This window comes from Carcharhinus amblyrhynchos, chromosome 3, assembly GCF_965287045.1.
Source record: "Carcharhinus amblyrhynchos chromosome 3, sCarAmb.v2.hapA, whole genome shotgun sequence".
Lineage (NCBI taxonomy): Eukaryota > Metazoa > Chordata > Chondrichthyes > Carcharhiniformes > Carcharhinidae > Carcharhinus > Carcharhinus amblyrhynchos.
In genome coordinates, this window is record NC_137326.1 from 138,327,182 (window position 1) to 138,350,205 (window position 23,024).

General features: G+C 42.7%; 1 protein-coding gene across 1 annotated transcript; it reads left to right on the plus strand.

Annotated features, from left to right (window-relative positions):
• The first annotated feature begins 707 nt into the window (after positions 1-707).
• On the plus strand, positions 708-22,380 carry LOC145341178 (extracellular calcium-sensing receptor-like). The gene is made up of 6 exons (XM_080186100.1): positions 708-847; positions 5,604-5,889; positions 10,890-11,696; positions 14,629-14,856; positions 16,044-16,167; positions 21,464-22,380. Exons 1-6 carry the CDS (start codon positions 822-824, stop codon positions 22,378-22,380), a joined length of 2,388 nt encoding a protein of 795 aa, XP_080042226.1. The 5' UTR covers positions 708-821.
• The last annotated feature ends 644 nt before the right edge of the window (positions 22,381-23,024 follow it).

The window sequence follows — 23,024 nt, forward strand, 5'->3', positions numbered from 1 at the left end:
TGGTTCCACACAGGTCTTTCCCCCTTCACCTTTTATAGGTCCTATCCCTTCTCTTCTCATCCTTTTTGACTGTCCAACTTTGTGACCCCCTTCTACCATCCTTAGTTGAACGACAAGAATCCATCTGGCCATTAACTGGACACTCTGGGGGGTCAATTAATAACTGTCTCTCGCAGTGCAGGCATCTGACCGCAAATGGGGCCTATCCGCATGAATCAAAAAGCCCGTCGGAAACATCCTGCCCCTCCACCATTCCTTTAAGTATTTCGAATTTAAACAATTGTGCCTACTCGAAACAGTTGTCATGCCATCCCACTATTTCTCTGATTAGATCAAGAAATCGGCCAAGGATCTTTTGAATGATAACTTTATTTCATAATTTGCATTCATGCTGCCTGGTTTGAGTTCCATTGCTTGCTCCTGAATAGTTAATTAATCTTCTTTCACTGATGTTCCCATCTCCCTGGATAATTGTGTTCAATCACAACACCGCCAGTATGAAGTCAATTGAGAATATGATACGTCTTAATTAATATTTTGTGCAACTATTAGCCTTCGGCGGCAAATAACGTTTATATAGATGCTGCATTGAATTATCAGATCATTGTTGAGTATAGATGCGGCTGCACTTTTTCAAAATGCGTTCCAGATTCGTTCTTTTTTACCTCTTGTGTACCTATGTTCTTGGGAACGTTAACACTGTTTGCAAAATAGAAAGGAAGTTTAATTTGCCCAAATTGGTAAATAATAGGGTAATAACAATTGGGGGACTGTTCCCCGTTCACTTCAGAGTTGCCAAGCCCGATTTGACATTTAAAACCATGCCGGAATCTTTGCATTGTGAAGGGTGAGTCGCAATTTACTGCACCTGAATGGAAGCAAAGTGTCATCATGTTAAACTTGAGACAGAATTATTAGCTGGCTCACGACAATCTCGACTACTTCATAACTGGAATTTATATCTTAGCGTGGTTAGTCATTAAAATGTAATCTAATCAATTGGGTAATTCGCCAGATCAGCATCGTCTGTCGCAATCTATGGGATGGTAGGTGCTGGAATCAGACTTCTTTCCAGCAATGTTGTTTTTTCTTATTTTAAACCAAAAATGAAAGGGCATCTCGTAAACTGTTTCTAGTTCTATGAGGATGTGTCTAGGGCAGTGGATAGAGGAGAGCCGGTGGATGTGGTCTTTCTTGATTTTCAGAAGGCATTTGACAAAGTACCTCACAAGAGGTTATTGCAGAAGGTCGAGGGGCATGGAGTTGGGGGTAGGGTGTTAGCGTGGATAGAGGATTGGTTGTCAAATAGGAGGCAGAGAGTGGGGGTCAATGGGTACTATTCGGATTGGCGGTTGGTGACTAGTGGAGTACCTCAGGGGTCGGTGCTGCGGCCTCGGCTATTTACCTTTTATATAGATGATCTGGAGGAGGGAACCGAGTGTCTGGTGTCGAAATTTGCTGATGACATCAAGATTGGAGGAACGGCAAATTGTGCGGAGGGTGTGGAGAGTCTGCAGAAGGATCTAGATAGGCTGGGCGAATGGGCCAGGAACTGGCAAATGGAATTTAATGTTGGCAAGTGCGAGGTGGTCCACTTTGGTAGAAATAATGGTAGGAAGGATTATTATTTACATGGAGAAAAACTGCAGCAGGCGACGGTGCAGAGGGACCGCGGGGTCCTTGTGCATGAGTCGCAAAAACCCAGCTTGCAGGTGCAGCAGGTGTTCAGGAAGGCGAATGGGATGCTGGTCTTCATAGCGAGGGGGATTGAATATAAAAGTAGGGAGGTCTTGCTGCGGCTGTATAGGGCATTGGTGAGGCCGCAGCTGGAGTACTGTGTGCAGTTTTGGGCGCCGTACTCATGCAAGGATATTTTGGCCTTGGAGGGAGTGCAGAGGAGGTTTACTAGGCTGATGCCGGAGTTGAGGGGTTGAGCTATGAGGAGAGGCTGAATAAACTAGGCTTGTACTCGTTAGAGTTTAGAAGAATGAGGGGAGGTCTCATTGGGGCATATAATATGATGAATGGGATGGATAGGATGGAGGTGGAAAGACTCTTCCCGCTCAGAAAGGACAGTAGGACTATGGGGCACTGCCTCAAGATAAAGGGGGGGGCGGTTTAGAACGGAGTTGAGGAAGAACTTCTTCACTCAAAGGGTGGTGAATCTCTGGAATTCTCTGCCCGTTGAAGTGGTGGAGGCTACCTCGCTAAATATTTTTAAGACGCGGGTTGATGGGTTTCTGATAAGAGAGGGGATTAAGGGTTATGGGGAGAGGGCGGGAATGTGGAACCGAGCCACGACAGATCAGCCATGATCTTATTGAATGGCGGGGCAGGGTCGAAGGGCCAGATGGCCTACTCCTGCTCCTATTTCTTATGTTCTTACGTTCTTATGTTCTTATGTGTTGAAGATTGCTCTCGTGGATCCCTGAAGGTAACTTTAGCATTTAAAATTCGGAAGGTTATTGATGTGATCTAGGGTTCGAGGAATTAAGATGCAGAATATTTATGACCTTGTAATTGGAGTGCATAGAAACAAGAACGACAGTTAATTGAGCGCTACCTCAAGAAGTTTGCGGTGAGATATTCTAGTATTACTGAAATGAGTGCTGAACATATGAGGAACCGCACAATGTAGATAAATATTGAAGGCTCAGGATGAAACGATTAGACCATCAGAAAATTATTTTCCTACATCCTAGTCTTTAACTGCAGAAACACATGAGATTAATTTATTGGACAGCTAGATACTAAAACGGTTCAGAATGGGAATTCAATAGAACATGCTGAGCGTACTCAGCGTGTCGTCCTGTATTTCTGGGGAGAATATATGGGCGGGATTTAACGGCCTCGCTCGTCCCGAAACCATATAATCCGGCCCGAGGTCAATGGACCTTTCCTCGATTCCCCAGGCGGGTGGGACTCTTAGATGTACTCAGCTCATTCGAGTTGGATGGCATTCATCTGTTTACCATGCATGATTCATGTTGAAAGTTGTGATAATATTTCAACAGCTGTCCATATACAAAATGCGTATAGAACATGTCCTGCTGATTATTGAATCGTGAATAATTTTACTTCACGGAAAATCAGGCGGTTTCTATGACGAAGAGACGCCTCCCGGTGGCAGCAAATATACGAAAGACAAGTTGAAATTTTGCATGGCTGGTCTTTGTTAAGCCTTTCCGAAATCTGCGCTTCGCTGGACAGTTGCCTTTAATATAATGGTGATGAGCTGCTTTATTGTACAGGTGGGAAAGTTGCGGTGTAGGCACACCCATATTGTTGTTAGGAAGGGAGTTCCAGGGCTTTGATCCAGTAACAATGAAGAAATGGCGATATATTTCCACGTTAGGATGGTGGAGTAACTTGGAGGGGAATCTCCTCGTTGTGATGCTCCCAGGAATCTGTTGCATTTATCCGTCTAGATGGTACCAGACAAGAGTTTCCAACGTGCTTTCTCAGGAATCTTGATGAATTTCCGCAGTGTATCTTGTAGATGGTACACACGACTGTCACTGTTGGTTGGGGATGGAATGAGTGAATGTTTATGGTATTCGCGGATTGGTGAACGATAATCGTGAAAAATGATTTTCAACTCCGATGGCGTGTTGTCAGATTCCTTATTAATGAATACTTAATATTAATTTAAAATTTCTTATAGTCAGTATTTAGAAATTAACGTATTAAATTTTCTGTATTGAATCGAGGAAAAACAAGTTCGATAATTTAATGTGTACAGTTAACATGTGAGCAACTGTCCGTTGGAAGATATTTCCTTGCAGTTTTTGGCAGTAGATTGCTCAAATAATTCATACGTTACTCAATGGTACGATCACAAAGATTGTCCAGATCCACTCCTGTATCATTCCCCGACGACGCCTCAGCTCAGCTGGTGCCGAAACGCGATCCAGGTATCTGTTAGTTGTCCAAATGATATGTGCAACAGACGTCTGGTCAACCTTCCGTCTTGAATCGTTTCTAAGCTAAAACCCATCAAAAACGCCACTTTGTCCAGACTTTATTCCAACATAATTGGCGACAATTCCTCTAACTGCGGATAAGATCATGCGACCATCAGGCGTAGGAGCAGAATTAGGTCACTCAGCCCATCGAGTCTGCTCTGCCATTCAATCGTGGCTGATATTGTAATAAATTTCCTTCTTGAAGACGCTGAGCGGAGGGAACGGGAATTGCAGCGGGCGAGGGGCAGACCATGAAAATGACCGATGAACTCGCGCGGGATTTTGTGGTTTGGAACCGAGCCAGGCCGCAAAATCTATTGAACAAACTCGTGATCAACCACCCGAATACTGCCCACCTGTTTCCGTGACAAAATCTGTTTGATAATGCCCCTGTGAAATGTCGCTGCACCAAGAGAGTACTGAAATTGCTGATATATCCAACTTTCAACCTTTGCCGAAATTCTGTCGATGCTTAGAGGGATAGACATAGTGGTAGGCATTAGTGCGTAGCATTGTGATTCCAGGCCTTAGAATATTGGTACAAACTGAGTCAACTCTAATGCTAAACTAAACTGGAAGAGACGAGAAGTCCAAAACATAAATTTATCATATTCCCTATTTCTTGCTAAAGAAAAACGAATATATTTCAAACTTAGCATTCGATCTTTGGAAAACTGGAATGCGGCTTCCGTCTATTGTAGAACTGGTCCAATTTTCCTCTCTATAAAGTTCGGTAGCGAATTGATAACGCTCGTTGTTTTGCAAGAGGTACACTTTAAAGCCACTCTCCACCATCTTGCAGTTAATCATTACCACCCAGCCCAGCCCCAGCACGATAGCATTTTTTTCATTGGGCACCAGATGTTTTGTAGATTCTTTGCCGATTTTGATGCTAACGGAAAATTGAGAGGCTGCCGGCCTACCTCCTGCTGTAAGACGTGCCCGATTTTAATTTCGATTTAGCTCTATGCCGCCTCTTTTTAATTATATACCTAACTAATCGGCAAAATTCCTGGGCAGGAGAACAGCAATCGAACAATAAAGAAAGGTGCAATAAATAATGCAATCCATACGGTGGTAAATCATCAGTTTGATATCTGGATTTGCATTGTTATTAATGATCGTTGGAATATCACTAGAACTCCGTATTTACGACGGAAGTGGTAATCCGGCGTTGCCCTTAACGAAGGATAACATCAAATTTGCGGGTTGGCAGTTTACAAATTAACTAACTCAGCATCACTGTAAAAGTTACCTACAAAATCTGATTCGTTGGACATGTTCAAAGTGAACAATCAGTAAACCTTCATTTGAACAGTGTGCATTGGAAGCCCAAGTCTAGTTATTCGATCTCGACTTGTTGTCCCTCCATCTTCGTCTCCTATATTAAAAACTCTACTAAATTCCTTCCGTACCTTACATTAACAAATCAGCCCTGCTTTAGTTTTTCTAACGGTCAACCTTATTTTTTCAACGAATATAGAGGCTACTTCTTTCAAAGGAGACAATTGATTCTGCGTAAAATGGTACTTGTGTTTATTTTATTGTGAGAAACATTTAGTGGACAGCGACCATATTCAATCATTTTGTGTTTTCGAACCAATCTGAATAAATACTCAGGTGGAATGTGTTGATTAGTTTCAATTTCAGAGCATTTCGGTGGGTGCAGACAATGATATTTACTATAGATGAAATAAATAGAGACGAAAAACTACTTCCAAATATAACTCTCGGTTATCGGATCTTCGACTCCTGCGACACACACTTCCAGGCCCTCCGAGCTGCTGTTACACTCATCAACGGGCAAGAAGAATCGGTGAATGGTAACGACTGTATTCCTTCAACACTTGCCATCATAGGAGACTCTGGATCAACCCAGTCCATGGTAGTAACACGAATGCTTGGGCTTTTCAGAATTCCACTGGTACAGTATTTCTAATGTATTTACAATATGTAATTGACTTTCAATCTAACAAGTTAACAGCTAATGATAGGTGAATATAATTCATGCCAGAACTTCCTGATCCAACACAATAATGCTTCAAAAATTAGCTTCTAATTTTGTTGATGGGTAAGCCGGAGTGAGGCTATTATATTTTACTTCAGTATCTCTTGGCTAAGGAAAGTGACAGAAAATATAGGCGGGTGGTTGTCTATGGAACCTGACTTCAGGTTGATCAAAAGTTGTCTCAGTTGTAATACTCCCCATGCTACCTTCATCTATCTACCTATCGATCTATCTATCTATCTGTCTCTGTTTGTCTGTCTTCCTGTCTATCCATCTACCTGTCTGTTTGTCTATCTATTAGTTTCACACGTGAAGAATGGTACTTCCTTGATCAGTCAGCCCTTGTAAATGAAATCCAGCATTTACCACCGCCTTTAAAAAAGGGTGAATGGCGCATTTAAAGCCAAACTATATTTTAGCTGAAATCTTGAATGACAGCTTTTCCTGTTTAACTGATGTGTAAGAATAAAGGTTAATGTGGTAAATTTTCAATTTCCAGCCTGCGCATAAAATTGTCTCTCTTGTTCGACAGGTCATGAGAAGAGACATGCGATTATCTAGTCCATTGATGTTAATAGAATTAAGATTGTTTGACCTTGAAAGCTAGCGTTCTTCCTGCAAAGTTTTTTTTCCTCCAGAGCCACGTCCAAAATTAAAAGCATTCTTTGGCAGTCGTCCTATCATTCTGTTTTTCTAATGAGAGTTTAAAATGCAAAGGGTATCGCATGGATAGCCTGCTGCAGGTCTGTCTAATTTCACGCTCCATTGAAGTCATGGATCCCTAACAAGTAGCGGTATACGGAATATACATGTGTGGGTACAAGAAATGTTACTATTGCCAATTGACCCATGAAGTGGAAAAGGAGAATTAATCCCTTCGTGAAACTGCCCGTTCAACCGTTTGATTTAAATGTCCTCATCAGTATTGGGATAAAATCTTTTACGAAAATACTGTTGTGGGAATAGGCTGAAGCAAAAAAGGACTGAAATCCTAAGATACTGGTCAGAGCATAAATTCTGGCCAAACGTTTTTCTTCTGAATCGTTAACTTTCTTCAAAAATGGCTCTTGGCTTGTTGATTATTTTCAGCACATTTTTTCTTAATTTCCAGTATCTTCAATATTTTATTCTCGTACTAAAAATCGGGCTCCATTTAATTCATGAAAACAACATCTCCTCCACAAATGTTAAAAACGGGCCTACGTTTGAAAGTAGGATGACTTCCATAATGGCGATGCTTCTTGAAAACAACCCTCTCTAAATTAATATTAAGTAGCAACTTTTTTCTTACGACGTATCTTAATTCCACAATTTACCTTATGAATATAATCACGGGGTGGAGCTAAACTTTGGAGATCAGGTTCAGACGGTGATGCATGTTGGCATTCAGCAATTGCGAAAGCTTTAAGGGCTTTCTTTTTGAACACTCTGGTTCTTCTAGGTTGACTGTGTATGATGACGTTGATGGACAAAGTATGCAGCCACGCGGATATTCCTAATTTCCGTCGCTTGAGAAAAACGGGGATTTACCTAAACTTATTTCTGAATAGTCCAACAAGGATTCACGGAAACTTACCTGAACCCCGTCATTTGCACGGTGTTTTCCTTTGCGCACGGAGTCCATTCGTTATTCGTTACAGTATACGGTCAAACTGCTTGGCACATCCAATGAAGTCTGTTACTTTTTTTAAAAATATGGATAATATTCTCCACCAGCATCAACCATACACCCATATGCACAGTTGAGGCATTGGGGTCAGGGATTGAGCGCCTTTATACATGTCTCCCGATTTTCAGGTGGAGGTACAGTCCTTCTTATGACGCTGCAAAAATTTGAATTACTGCCGTTGATTATAAAAATTGGGCTCGATTTAATTCATTTAAGCACGTTGTGTTCCAAAACAGTTCAAAATGGGCTCACGATTGGAAGTAAGATGAGGTCCATCATGCCCGGTCTTATTTGTGTCAGAAAAGAAATAGGCGGCTGATAATTCTGCTGCGTTACCAAGCAAGCTTAATTACATGCATTGGGTGCGGAAACTTGATAGTCCCAGGATATATTATTGAAGGTTATTATTCGTTCAGTGACTCAAACAAAGGTGGTCAAACAATTGTCTTAACATACCAAGACGTCAAATTGTCCTGTTAAGTGGAACAAATTGGCCGCATTTCTCGTTAGATTTACATTTGAGTACTGTTAAACCAAAAGCAAATTATATAAAAGAAAAGCCTGGCCAGGTGATCGAAGTTTCAGTAGGAGAGCATTTCGGGAATACTAATCATAATTCGGTAAGTTTTCACGTGCTTGGGGATAAAGGCAAGGTGGTCCTCAGGCGAAGGTGTTAAATTGAGGGAAGACGAGCTACAAAATCATTAGGCAGGATCTGGAGAGTGCGAATTGCAGGAGGCTACTTGTGGGTAAATCAAGATCTGATATGTGGGAGTTTTTCAAATATTTGGAATTCAGAACTGGAATTCATCCTGTGAGGATGGAGGATAAGTGTGGCAGGTATTTGGAACTGTGGAATGTGAGGGATATTGTGAGCATTGTCAGAAAGGAAAATGAAGGATTAGTAAGGTCTAAAAGGCTTAGAACAGATGAAGCCCTTGAAGAATACAAAGAACGCCCAAAAGAACAAAAGGAAAGAGTTAGGGAACTAAAACGGGTCATAAAAAAATTCTTGGCAAACAGGATTAAGGGTAATCCTAAAGTTTTTTACAGTATGTAAAGAGCAAGATAGTAGCCAGGGAAAAGGCTGTTCACTCAAGCAAAGTGCAGGAAATCTATGCATGGAACCAGAGGAAATGGGCAAGATAGTAAATGTATATTTTGCCTCAGTATTCACCAAATAGAGGGACATGACATATTCTACACCCCCTAGAATAGCGGGTGTAGATATTCTGGGTCATATCGATATCAAAAAACATGCAGTGTTGGGTGTATTAAAAACCATTAAAGTAGATAGGCCTCCAGGGCTTCATGGGATCTACCCAAGCAAGGGTGGATATTGAAAGGGCATTGACAGAAATCTTTATATTCTCTTGGTGGGAGGTAAAGTTCTGAAGGACTGTAGGATAGCCAATGTTGTTCCGTTGTTTAAGAAGGACAGCAGGAATAATCCAGGAAATTATAGGCCGGTGAGCCTTACATCAATGATAGGGAAATATTTGGAAAATATTCTTACGGACAGGATTTATTCACATTTGGAAACCAATTGACTTATTAGTGATAGCACGGTTTTGTGAAGGGGAGATAATGCCTCACAAACTTGCTCGAGTTTTTCGAGGAAGATAGATGACTGAAAGGCTGTGGATGTTGTATACATGGACTTCAGTAAAACCTGTGACAAAGTACCTCATGGTAGACTGGTGTGAAAGGTGAAGTCACATGGGATCAGAAGAGAGCTGGTAAGATTGATACAGAACTGGCTTGGCCATAGAAGACAGAGGGTAGCAGTGGTGGGCTACTATTTTGAATGGAGGGCTATGACTAGCGTTGATCCACAGGAATCAGTTGTGGAACCTTTGCTATTCGTAGTATATAGAAATGATTTGGAGGAAAACGTAGCTGGCCTCATTAGCAAGTTCACAGATGACACAAAAATTGGTGAAGTTCCAGATAGTGAACAGGATTGTCAGCGGATATAACAAGACATAGACCAGTTGAACACTAGGGTGGAGAAATGGCAGAAGGAGTTTAATTCGGACAAGTGTCCGATAATACATTTTGGAACGTTCAATGCGGAATTATAAAGTAAATGGTAGAACCCTAGGAATATTGACAGGCAAAGAGATCTGAGCGCACATGTTCACTGATCACTGAAATTGGAAATGCACGTGGATAAGTTGGTGAAGAAGGCATACAGCGTGCTTGTCGGCATTGGTCAGGATATTGAGAATAAAAATTCGCAGGACATGCTGCAGCTCTACAGAACCTTAGTTAAGCCTCATTTAGAATATTGTGCACAATTCTGCTCACCACACTACCAGAAGGATGTGGATGCTTTGGAGGGGATACAAAAGAGGTTTACTAGTTTGTTGTCTGGTTGGGGGGGTATTATCTATGAAGAGAGGTTGGATAAACTCGGCTTGTTCTCACTGGAACGGCGGAGTTTGAGGGGTCACCTGACAGAGGTTTACAAGGTTATGAGAGGCATGGACAAAATGGACAGCCAGGTATTCTTTCCTAGGATGGAAAAGGTATGTACTAGGGGACATATGCTTAAGGTGCGTGGGGAAAAGTTTCGAGAACATGTGCCAGGCAAGTTCTTTTACACAGAGGGTGGTGAATGCCTGGAATGCACTGCCTGGAAAGGTGGTGGGAGCAGGTAAGACAGCAGCATTTAAAGGGCGACTAGACGAAAATATGGATAGGCTGGGAATAGAAGGATATGGACTCCGTAAGTACATGCCGTAATAGTTCAGGTAGACATCGTGACGCAGGCTTGGAGGGCCGAAGGGCCTCTTCTTGTATTGCTCTGTTCTTTGCTCTTTGTTCTATTGCCGAAGCTGGACAGCTGAACAAGAAACAACAAATACGAGAATTATTCAACAAGGCGGGCAGCATCTTTGGAGCAGGAAATGTAACCCAGGTCAATAATTCCACAAACGTCCTTTCGCTCCATCGATTGACGGACTGAGAACTTTTAGCATTTTCCGCATTTTTTAGTTTAATTGATGAGTGTATTGTTGGGAACATTAATTTATCATTTCACTTATTTTGTGGCTTAATTTTTCAAAAGGGAAATATCATTAATATCAATTCTGTAGAAGGGTGACGTGGACTCGGAACGGTAACTCTTTCTCTCTCCACAGATGCCCCTTGGCCCGCTGGGTTTATCCAGCATTTTCTGTTCTTATCTCATTGATGTGAAGTTTCGTAGGGACCAATAGATTGTAAATTTGGTCTTCTGCAGGTGAGCTACTTTTCTACTTGTGCCTGTCTGAGTGACAAAGCAGAGTACCCGGCCTTTCTTCGAACAGTCCCAAGTGATTACTTTCAAGTCAGAGCTTTGGCCCAGCTTGTGAAACATTTTGGATGGAGCTGGGTGGGAACAATCGCGGGAGATGATGACTACGGTCGATATGGCGTTCAGATGTTCAGTGAACAAATTGAGGCTCTCGGAATGTGCATTGCTTTCTCTCACACGATTCCAAAAGTGAGCACCAAGGAGAAGATTGAAGCGATTGTCAACTCCATCCGAAAAAGCCGTGCCAGGGTCATACTTGTCTTCGCCATTGAACAAGACACTGACACCCTTCTGCAGGAAGTAACGCGGCAAAATATTACCGGAATACAATGGCTCGCGAGCGAGGCCTGGGTAACGTCAGCCATGCTATCCAGCCAGCAAAATTCAATTTTGATTGGCACCCTCGGATTTGCACTCCGTCGGGCACAGATACCAGGTCTTCAGCAATTCCTGCAGAAGATCAGCCCATTCACAGCTTCTCAAAATGCTTTGGTAACAGAGTTTTGGGAAACGTTATTTCATTGTTCGTTACAAACTTCGGCAAATGGCACAAGTCAATGCACAGGATCAGAGGACATAGAGAGCGGCGTAAACATCTATTCTGATGTATCACAACTCAGAGTATCGTATAATGTATACAATGGAATCTATGCAATAGCTCACGCCCTTCACGACCTCTCCTCTTGTGAAGGTGGGAAAGGACCGTTTGAAAATGACACTTGTGCCAGCAGCGTGGATATTAAACCATGGCAGGTAAGAGATCGGTGACTGCATGCTAAAAAAAATTCAAAGTCCCGTTGAGTGGCAACTAAATTTCAAATACTCAAGACAAGGATATCTTATGTAAAGCGAGACAACTTTGCCATTTAACAATTTATACCTGTTGTGAAAGACAAAAGAACAGCCTGGAAAATTTGATGAACTAAGTGTTAGAGGACAGAGGGGAACTAAAATGTAAACAATATTAAGGGCAAATTTATTGGATTAAATCAACTGAGTAAAACCTGACCAATTTCACCCGCACATCTTTGGACTGTGGGAGGAAACCGGAGGGAAGGATTGTCTTGTGAGGAGAGATTCAAAGGACAAAAACAGTCCGGGAAACAGGCCGTTCGGCCCAACGAGCCTGCGCCGCCATTTCAACAACACCAGTCCCCCTCTCCACCCACGACACTTGTCTAATGTTTTATGGCCATCCAGATTGAGGGAAACTGATTTAGGGACAAGTTATTACTGCCAATCAGCCTAACAGCACATCTTGGGGTTTGGGAGGAAACCGAAGCACCCAGAGAAAACCCACGCAAGCACAGGGAGAATGCGGTCTTCACGGAGGAGGACGTGAATAGTTTGCCGGGTGTTAGCGATGGAAAGATGGTAGGAGTGGAGGGCCTGAATGACATTATTGTTACTAGACAGGCAGTGCTCAACAGACTGGAGGGACTGATTGTGGACAAGCCCCCAGGACCGGATGGAATGCATCCAAGGGTTCTGAAAGAAATGGCGGAGGTGATAGTGGGTGCCTTGGTGATTATTTTCCAAACCTCGTTGGATTCCACGGAAGTGCCGGAAGATTGGAAAACGGCTAATGTTACGCCGTTGTTTAAGAAGGGTGGCAGGCAAAAGGCAGGGAATTATAGGCCGGTTAGTTTAACAGCTGTTGTAGGTAAAATGTTAGAATCCGTGATCAAGGAGAAAATAGCGAGGCATCTTGAGGAGAATTGTTTGATAGAGCAGACGCAGCACAGTTTCGTTAAGGGGAAGTCGTGTCTGATGAATTTATTGGAGTTCTATGAGGATGTGTCTCGGGCAGTGGATAGAGGAGAGCCGGTGGATGTGGTGTTCCTTGATTTTCAGAAGGCGTTTGATAAGGTGCCTCACAAGAGGTTATTACAGAAGGTTAGGGGGCATGGAGTTGGGTGTAGGGTGTTAGCGTGGATAGGGGATTGGCTGTCAAATAGGAGGCAGAGAGTGGGGGTCAATGGGTGCTATTCGGATTGGCAGTTGGTGACTAGTGGAGTGCCCCAGGGGTCGGTGCTGCGGCCTCAGCTATTTACTTTTTATATAGATGATCTGGAGGAGGGAACCGAGTGTATGGTGTCGAAATTTGCTGATGACACCAAGATTGGTGGAACGGCAAATTGTGCGGAGGGTGTGGAAAGTCTGCAGAAGGATCCAGATAGGCTGGGCGAATGGGCCAGGAAATGGCAAATGGAATTTAATGTTAGCAAGTGTGAAGTTTCCCACTTTGGTAGGAATAATGGTAGGAAGGACTATTACTTACATGGCAAAAAAACTGCAGCATGCGACGGTGCAGAGGGACCTCGGGGTCCTTGTGCATGAGTTGCAAAAACCCAGCTTGCAGGTGCAGCAGGTGGTCAGGAAGGCGAATGGGATGCTGGCCTTCATAGCGAGGGGGATTGAATATAAAAGTAGTGGGGTCTTGCTGCAACTGTACAGGGCACTGGTGAGGCCGCAGCTGGAGTACTGTGTGCAGTTTTGGTCGCCGCACTTACGCAAGGATATTTTGGCCTTGGAGGGAGTGCAGAGGAGGTTTACTAGGCTGATACCGGAGTTGAAGGAATTGAACTATGAGGAGAGGCTGAATAAACTAGGCTTGTACTCGTTAGAGTTTAGAAGAATGAGGGGAGATCTCATTGAGACATATAAGATGATGAATGGGATGGATAGGATAGAGGTGGAGAGACTCTTCCCGCTCAGAAAGGACAGTAGGACTAGAGGGCACAGCCTCAAAATAAAGGGGGGGCAGTTTAGAACGGAGTTGAGGAGGAACTTCTTCACTCAAAGGGTGGTGAATCTCTGGAATTCTCTGCCGGTTGAAGTAGTGGAGGCTGCCTCGCTAAATATATTTAAGACGCGGGTTGATAGGTTTTTGATAGGCAAGGGGATTAAGGGTTATGGGGAGAGGGCGGGGAAGTGGAACTGAGCCACGACAGATCAGCCATGATCTTATTGAATGGCGGGGCAGGCTCGAAGGGCTCGATGGCCTACTCCTGCTCCTATTTCTTATGTTCTTATGCGCAAACTCCCGCACACACCGGCCCAAATCCATGTGTCTGCACAGCAATCAGTGATGGTCACTGAGCTGTCATCTTGCCCAGTATCTGGTCCAGTTTAGGCACGCACGAACGACGTGAAGCACTAGGCCAATCTCGAACAACCAAGAGCAGCCCCAGTACGACCCATCGCGTGTATGTCCCTTGTTGGACACAAGGCGGACCGACTTAAAACCTGTGAATCAAAACGAAAAAAGACGATTCATATTCTTTGGAGTACAGAAAACTGAAACGTTTAAAATTGTTGGAGTGTTTGGTCGCTGCACAAACTGGGAGGGTCCCATTGGCTGAATAGCCCAGAACATCAGTCTCAGAAGTAATCCAATTAAGATTACAATTAAATGAAATGTCTTTACTCCGGAGCTGAGACACCTGAGCATTCTGCATGCCAGTCGGGCAGGGTTAGTCAATCATTTACTGTATCCAAGATTATGAGAGATGCGCTTTTGGTAAATAAGGGAATTTAAAAAATGGAAATTGGCAGATAAGCAGAATTAAGTACAAATTCAGAAAATATGTAATTGAAAGTTGGAGCAAGCTCAAATGGTCAGACGGCTTTTTGCTGTTTTCGTTCGTTTTTATGTTTAATATGTTTCCTTTCCTTCACGCAGCTTTTGCACTACCTGAAACACGTTCACTTTACAAACAGATTGGGAGATGAAGTAATGTTTGATGAAAATGGAGATCCCAATCCATCCTATGACTTAATCAACTGGAGGGAAAATGTCGACGGTTCCGTCAGTTATGTGACCGTAGGTCGGTTTGATGGTTCGTTTAATTCAAATTACAAGCTTCAAATTGATGAGAATGCAATTGTTTGGAATAACGGTAAGAAAGAGGTAAGTCCACTTTCTGCCTTGATTCAACATCGTCATCCTGTTCAGTTGGCAAGTGGGCAATACAATAGTGTAAATACACGTAAATTACCTTTCTTATGGTAGCACCATTTTAAACCACGAAAGTGGATCCCCTCTGTTTTTTTTTGCTAAGTGTTTTTTTGCTGAGCTGGATACTGGTCATTCCGTTCCTCATTTCATGGTTTGGAAAAATAAGGAGGACATTTTTGCACAACACAGAAATAAAGTGATCATTAATTTGTTATTTGTAACTCGCAAAGGCACGCAATTAACTAGCAGGAAACAGCGAGAAGGGATAAATTCATCTTTTCTCCGGTTCGAAAGAGTTAACGAGTGGTTTGCCACAAGGAACAGTGCTGGAGCCTCAACATACTGCGATTGATAAAATGACTTGGGTGAAAGGACCAACGATATTGTTATTAAGGATGCTAATGACACAAAGGTAGAGAGGAAAGTAAGTGCATTGGACACTAAGCATATTCAAGACTAGACACCACGGGCACCCCGTGAAGATCAGCAGATTCAGGGGACTCGACGGTTCCTATGATATATCCTTGGCCATATTTTTATGACCTTGCATTTTCATGAATGCAAACCCTTTGGTGAGGTACTGATACAGAAAAATGTGTCGAAGAGCAGGCCATCAGGGACATTATAACTTCCAAAAATAACTGCGCATTTTCAAATACGAGAAGTTGCTGACCAGTTCACTGCAAAATAACAATGAGCGCTGTGGCCACTTAATTATTTATACTCCAAAATCCTGACCTGTTGACATAAGAACATAAATAGGTTTGCCAGGTCTAACCCTGCAGCGCTAATCAACAGCAAGAGCCTTTCGTTAAACATGAGACATTAAAGTGTAACAACTTGAAGGCAAAGACATCGAAAATCGAATGAGGCGTACCATGGGGACCGGTTACAACGTCGCTTGCTGTTCAATCTTCCCATCAGTTAGATAAAAACCCACTAATTCGAATGTATCTGACAAATCGAATGTGACCACATGTAGAGTTTAGATGTTATGCTGGTGTTCTCACCATTTCCTCTCGGAATTGAGATCATGATACGGAGAGCACCAGCAAACTCCAGACCATCTCACTTCTGTGCCAAAAAGAAATTCTTCATAACTATTGTGTAAATAATACACTTTTACATTTTTTCCACAGATTCCTCAGTCAACATGTAGTACGGCCTGCGTAAGAGGGACAAGGAAAGCTGTTAGGCAAGGGCAACCTGCTTGTTGCTTTGATTGTGTATCATGTGCAGACGGCGAGATTAGTAATCAGACCGGTGAGCAACTAAAACATAGAACATAGAACATAGAACATTACAGCGCGGAACAGGCCCTTCGGCCCACAATGTTGCGCCGACCAGTCTTATTTTTAAAAAAAAACATTGACCCACTAATCTAAACCAATCCCTTTTCGTCCATAAACCTATCCACCAATCTCTTAAACGCCCCCAAACTAGGCGCATTCACAACTGCAGCAGGCAGGGCATTCCAGTCCCTCACCACCCTCTGGGTAAAGAACCTGCCCCTGACATCCGTCCTATAACTACCCCCCCCCCCCCTTAATTTAAAGCCATGCCCCCTCGTGCTAGATTTCTCCATCCGAGGAAACAGGCTATCACCATCCACCCTATCTAAACCTCTAATCATCTTATATGTTTCTATAAGATCCCCTCTTAGCCGCCTTCTTTCCAGTGAAAACAACCCCAAATCCCTCAGTCTCTCCTCATAGGATCTCCCCTGCATACCAGGCAACATCCTGGTAAACCTCCTCTGCACCCTCTCCAAAGCCTCCACATCCTTCCTGTAATGTGGGGACCAGAACTGCACACAGTACTCCAAGTGCGGCCGCACCAGAGTTGTGTACAGTTGCAACATGACGCTGCGACTCCTAAATTCAATCCCCCTACCAATAAACGCCAAGACACCGTACGCCTTCTTAACAACCTTATCTACTTGATTCCCAACTTTCAGGGATCTATGTACACATACACCTAGATCCCTCTGCTCCTCCACTCTATTCAAAGTCCTCCCGTTAGCCCTATACTCAACACATCTGTTATTCCTACCGAAATGGATTACCTCACACTTCTCCGCATTAAACTCCATCCGCCACCTCGCGGCCCAGCTCTGCAACCTGTCCAAGTCACCCTGCAAACTTCGACACCCTTCCTCACAATCTACCACACCTCCGACTTTGGTGTCATCAGCAAACTTACTAATCCACCCAACTATACCCTCATCCAGATCATTAATAAAGATTACGAACAGCAGTGGCCCCAAAACAGATCCCTGAGGCACACCACTCGTAACCGAACTCCATGATGAATAATTACCATCAACCACCACCCTCTGTCTCCTATCTGCTAACCAATTCCTGATCCAAGTACCTAAATTACCACCAATCCCATACATCTGCATTTTCTGCAGAAGCATACCATGGTGAACCTTATCAAACACCTTACTAAAATCCATATATACCACATCTACTGCCTTACCCCTATCCACCTCTTTGGTCACCTTCTCAAAGAACTCAATAAGGTTAGTAAGGCACGACCTTCCCGCTACAAAACCATGCTGACTATCTCTAATCAATTCATTACTCTCCAAATAACTATAAATCCTATCCCTAATAATTCTTTCTAAAACCTTGCCCACTACAGAAGTAAGACTCACTGGTCTATAATTTCCAGGGAAGTCTCTGCTCCCCTTCTTAAACAATGGGACAACATTCGCTGTCCTCCAATCTTCCGGTACTATACCAGAGACCAACGACGACCTGAAGATCAGAGCCAGTGGCTCTGCAATCACCTCTCTTGCCTCCCATAGGATCCTAGGGTAAATCCCGTCTGGACCAGGGGACTTATCTATTTTCAACCCATCTAGAATATCCAACACATCCTCTGTATCAACTACAATACTTTCTATTTTACACCCCTTCACCCCAGTGACCTCCTCAGCTACATTCATATCGTCCTGCGTGAACACCGAAGAGAAATAATGGTTCAATGCCTCTCCAATCTCTTCCGGTTCCACACACAACTTCCCCCTACTGTCTGTAACTGGCCCTAATCTTGCCCTGACCAACCTTCTATTCTTGACATACCTATAGAACGCCTTAGGATTCTCCTTAATCCTATCAGCCAAAGTCATCTCATGCCCTCTTCTAGCCCTTCTTAACTCCCTCTTCAACTCCCTCCTAGCCAATCTAAAGCTTTCTTACACTTGCACCATTACTTGCTACACTCAATATGAAGCAGTTTAGAGCATTTCTAGTATATCTAACTTTCTGAGCTTTACATCAATAGAATTATCTCCGTCATTAATGTTTCACATTTCGCCGCGACTGGAAATGTGAACGTTATGTTAATTGACTACTAATGCTGAAGATTGCACCAATAAAGCAGAGAGGTGAGTTCGCAAACTTCTACAGCAGTTTCGGAATTTGAATAGCATATTAGATAACAATACGAAATTGAAAAACTGCCTACAATTGAAGTCACCATGACGCAATCGGTTCACAAATGTCCGAGAACAAAGAATCATGGCGTTTTATCTTGTTAGACCTATTGACATTTTCAGCCAGAGTACTGTGATTCCAATTTCGCACAGCAAGTTAATTATCTGGTTAATCAACGAATACAGATAACAGGGATAATGCTCCGGGTGAAACAGATGCTGGCTACATAACACTGGTCAAAGTTGTTGTTGGGCAAACCTACAGATGGAAACCGGGGAAGGTTAAATATGGACATTTCTATAAGTAAGGAGTATATAATGGTAAGGCAATCGGCCGAATCTTGTTAAATGATGCAACAAGGAAAAGTCACAGGGGACTGAATGGTTTACTCCTATAGTTATGGTTACAGTTACCTCAGGTCAATGAAATATGGTCAAAATCCAATCGTAGAATACGTGCATCTTAATCAAAGTTCCGAGGTGCTTACATTTAACGATTCCGTGTTTTGCAGTAGGTTGGACAAAATAACGGTTTTAAGATACGTGTTCTAGTATGTAAATCACTCTGTTGCCGTACACTAAAGTCTCTCTATAACATGTTTCAACCAATCAAAAAACATTCTGAAAGCGCTATCTTCCTCCAGTACTAGCACATTGTAGACACCCCCCTTTTCGTTGTTCCATAATTGCCGACCGGCATATATTTAGGCTCTAAACTCTGTAATCCCTTTCCTACCTTTTTATGCCTCTCATGCTTCTGAGAACCTTCCCCAAAGCCTAAATTTACCAATCATTCTGTGCTAAGCTGGATTTGCTATCTGTAACTTCAATGGCTGGAAGGGCTCTCACTCTACAATTAGAATCGGGACAGCTGATCGGTTATGTTCAGTGAGACCTACAGAAAAGCTTGCCAGCGCAGTAGCAGGGAAAATTGAAAATGCCCGGTGAAGATAAAACGCTGGACTACAAGCATGCTGAACGTCAGACGGAGTATGCTATGGAAGGAGCTAAGCAATGTCACAAGAAATTGATCAAAATGAAGTTATCTAGACTTGCTACATCCAATCCCAAATGAAGGAAGACTGTTAAATATCTAAGCGAAATAGGATTCTCGATGAACATCCCCATTCTCAATCAGACTGAACCCAATATAGATCGGTCAGAGGTCTCCAAAAGATGCTTGATCTCTAATTTCATCCTCAGATCCCCACAGTAGGCCAGTCTTCAGATAAACTCCAAATGGTGTCAAAACAATCTACTGAGGGTACTGGATACAGAAATGATGTGTGACCTTCACAACGTCCGGCTTCAAGTGCTGAAGACTTGTACTCTGGAACGAGGTTTACCTCTAGCGACACGGTTCTAATAGCGATGGCAGCGACAAGATGCGAAATTTCCTCGTTATGTCTTTTCAACAACAATCAGAACAAATCTAATTTTGTTAGATGCCACTCATCTATCCACTCAAACGAATCAGCACCAATAACGCTCAGCTTGGGTGTTGGCAGGACCACATGGTATAACAGATCGACCTGAATCTGAGAACATAAGAACATAAGAAATAGGAGCAGGAGTAGGCCATCTAGCCCTTCGAGCCTGCACCGCCATTCAATAAGATCATTGCTGATCTGAAGTGGCTCAGTTCCACTTTCCCGCTTTCTCCCCATAACCCTTAATTCCCTTGCCTACCAAAAACCTATGTATCCGTGTCTTAAATATATTTAGCGAGGTAGACTCCACCACACCGACGAGCGGAGAATTCCAGAGATTCACCATCCTTTGAGTGAAGAAGTTCCTCCTCAACCCTTCAACATCACATTCTCAACAGTGAGAATGTGATGACACCGGTTGATGTCGCTCCGGATGGACCAGGTAGACTCTAAGATGGAAGTTGGTTTGATAGATGTTAACTTGTTTCTGTTCCAAGGCCTGGATAAACAGATTCACAGGACTGCGTGTTAACGTATAGTAAAATTTCAAAACATTTATTAAACAAGATAAATTATAATATTCCTTCACCCAACTATAACTTCACAGATATATACAGAATTGTAAGGCTAACAGAAGTTATGAAATTTATCGTGTACTTTAGCGTTCTCTGTACGTACACAATCTTTGCAATCCACTAGACCAACTGTGGTCAAATACTCCAGACTCCCAAACCAAGTAATATTGCCAACCGAAACAAGTTATGTGGGTTTCACATCAAATGCTTGTTATACTGTGAGACAGCTGATTTCATTCAAACTCTGCGTTTCATGGGAGTATTTCCAAACTTCACCCTCGAAGAATGCGACTTGAGATAATCTCCCAAACAATGTTTTCTCTCTCGATGTTTTCACTAAGGATCCATCGAGGATTTCAACACTTCTTCCCGGTACTCCTTTGGCTTGGATTGGAATGTGCATTCAGCCATCACAAAATAATCAGCGATGCAGCCACGCCAACAGTACATCACAACACAAGAACATAAAAAAAAGTAGCAAGAATAGCCCGCCCCGCCATTCAGTATAATCATGGCTGATCTCCGCCAGCCCCCGCTCCTTTTCTGTGCCACTTACCCATATCCAGTTTCCTCCCACATTCTGAAAGACGTGGTGATTAGGTGCACTGGCCATTCTAAATTCTCCCTCGGTGTACTTGATCAGGCGCCACAGTGTATAGAGTAGGGGATTTTCACAGTAACTTCATTGCAGAGTTAATGTAAGCCTATTTGTGACACTAAGAAATAAACTTTAAAGTTAAATAAACTCTCAGCTAACAATCTTCAAAGTTCCACAATGAAAACTGAAGTAATGGAGAATCTGGAATTTCCGTAGGAATTCTTCTATCTTTCTGAAATAAATTGGCATCAGATTGGTGCAAAAAAGCAGAAAAGTGCAACATTCTATCCGGAGTTTCAATTATATTCTGACAAGGCTAACACTGGAAACGCTCCTGTGTGTTCACAATGAGAAGGAAAAGAATCACCAATCATCAGGCAGTGCGTGGGAATCACTCAAGTTTTCAATAGAGTGGAGCGAAAATGCATAGCTGGATGTGTATCCAATAAATTACTGCATTGATTATTGTTCCATTGTTAATGAAACATTTATCTTGGTTTTTCCTCATTTGCAGACTCAATCGAATGCATTAAATGTCATTTAGACTACTGGCCGAATTCCCAAAAAGATCAATGTCTTCTGAAAGAAATTGAGTTTCTCTCCTTTGAGGATCCATTGGGAGTCTCACTAGTGACAACTGCCCTTTGTGGGGCTTCACTCACTATTGGTGTTGCAGCAGTCTTCACCTATTACAGGAACACCCCAATTGTCAAAGCTAATAACTCCGAATTAAGTTTTCTCATTCTGTTTTCCTTAGTGTTGTGCTTCCTATGCTCTCTAACTTTTATTGGCAAGCCCACAATATGGAGTTGCATGCTCCGACACACTCTCTTTTCCATTAGTTTTGTTCTCTGTATTTCTTGCATTTTGGGGAAAACAATTGTCGTGTTAATGGCTTTTAGGGCTAAACAGCCGAAGAATGATAGAATGAAATGGTTCGGACCTGTGCCACAAAGAACAATAATATTTTTATGTACCTGTTTGCAAATTATAACCTGTATCCTCTGGCTAACCACATCGCCACCGTTACCGGTGAAAAACACAAAGTACCAGAATGCAAGAATTATTCTTGAATGTGATGTCGGCTCAGTCAAGGCATTTGCAATTGTTTTGGGTTATATCGGCATTTTATCATCTTCCTGCTTTTTGCTGGCTTTTTTCGCCCGTAAGCTGCCAGATAATTTTAATGAAGCGAAATTTATAACATTCAGCATGCTTATATTTTTTGCAGTTTGGGTAACGTTCATCCCCGCTTATGCGAGCACTTCTGGAAAATATACTGTCGCTGTGGAAATATTTGCCATTTTGGCGTCAAGCTTTGGACTTCTGTCCTGCATATTTGTTCCCAAATGTTACATTATCCTATTGAAACCTGAAAAAAACACCAAAAAGCATCTTATGGGCCGGAGATCGGCGAATAAAAACCTTTGAATGTTCCTTTTAAAAATGCTCTGCATATTTTTAAAGTATCTTCGTTTTACTAATTTCAGGCAGCAATTCCACATCGGCTAAGCAAGAGATATCAATCTTCCCGTTAGAAGTCCCTCTGATACTCAGTAGAATTAAATATCAGGCTGATCACTTAATGGACTACAACAGAAGACAGTGTATTCACAATTATTTGCTTTACGTACCTTCCTGTACTATTATGCGGCACGGTAGCACGGTGAGGAACAATGTTGCTTCACAGCGCCAGGGACCTTAGTTCAATTCCCTGATTGGTTCACTGCCAATGTGGAGTTTGTATGCTCTCCCCGTGTCTGCGGGGGTTTCCACCGGGTGCTGAAAGACGTGCTGGTTAGGTACATTGACCCGAACAGGCGCCAGACTGTGGTGACCAGAGGAATTTCATAGTAAGTTCATTGCAATGTTAATGTAAGCCTTACTTGTGATAAATAAAATAAATAAAAATATATTGTGTCCATTGGGAAGCTTTGACAGGACTGGTGGGCTAATTATCGGCCAGCTTCCAGTGTCAGGAAACTGCTTTCTGCGGCCGTCAAATTCTGGGGTGAGGATTGAAACAAGATAATTCTGGCTCAATGACAACGGTCCTCCCGACTAAGCCAGAAATT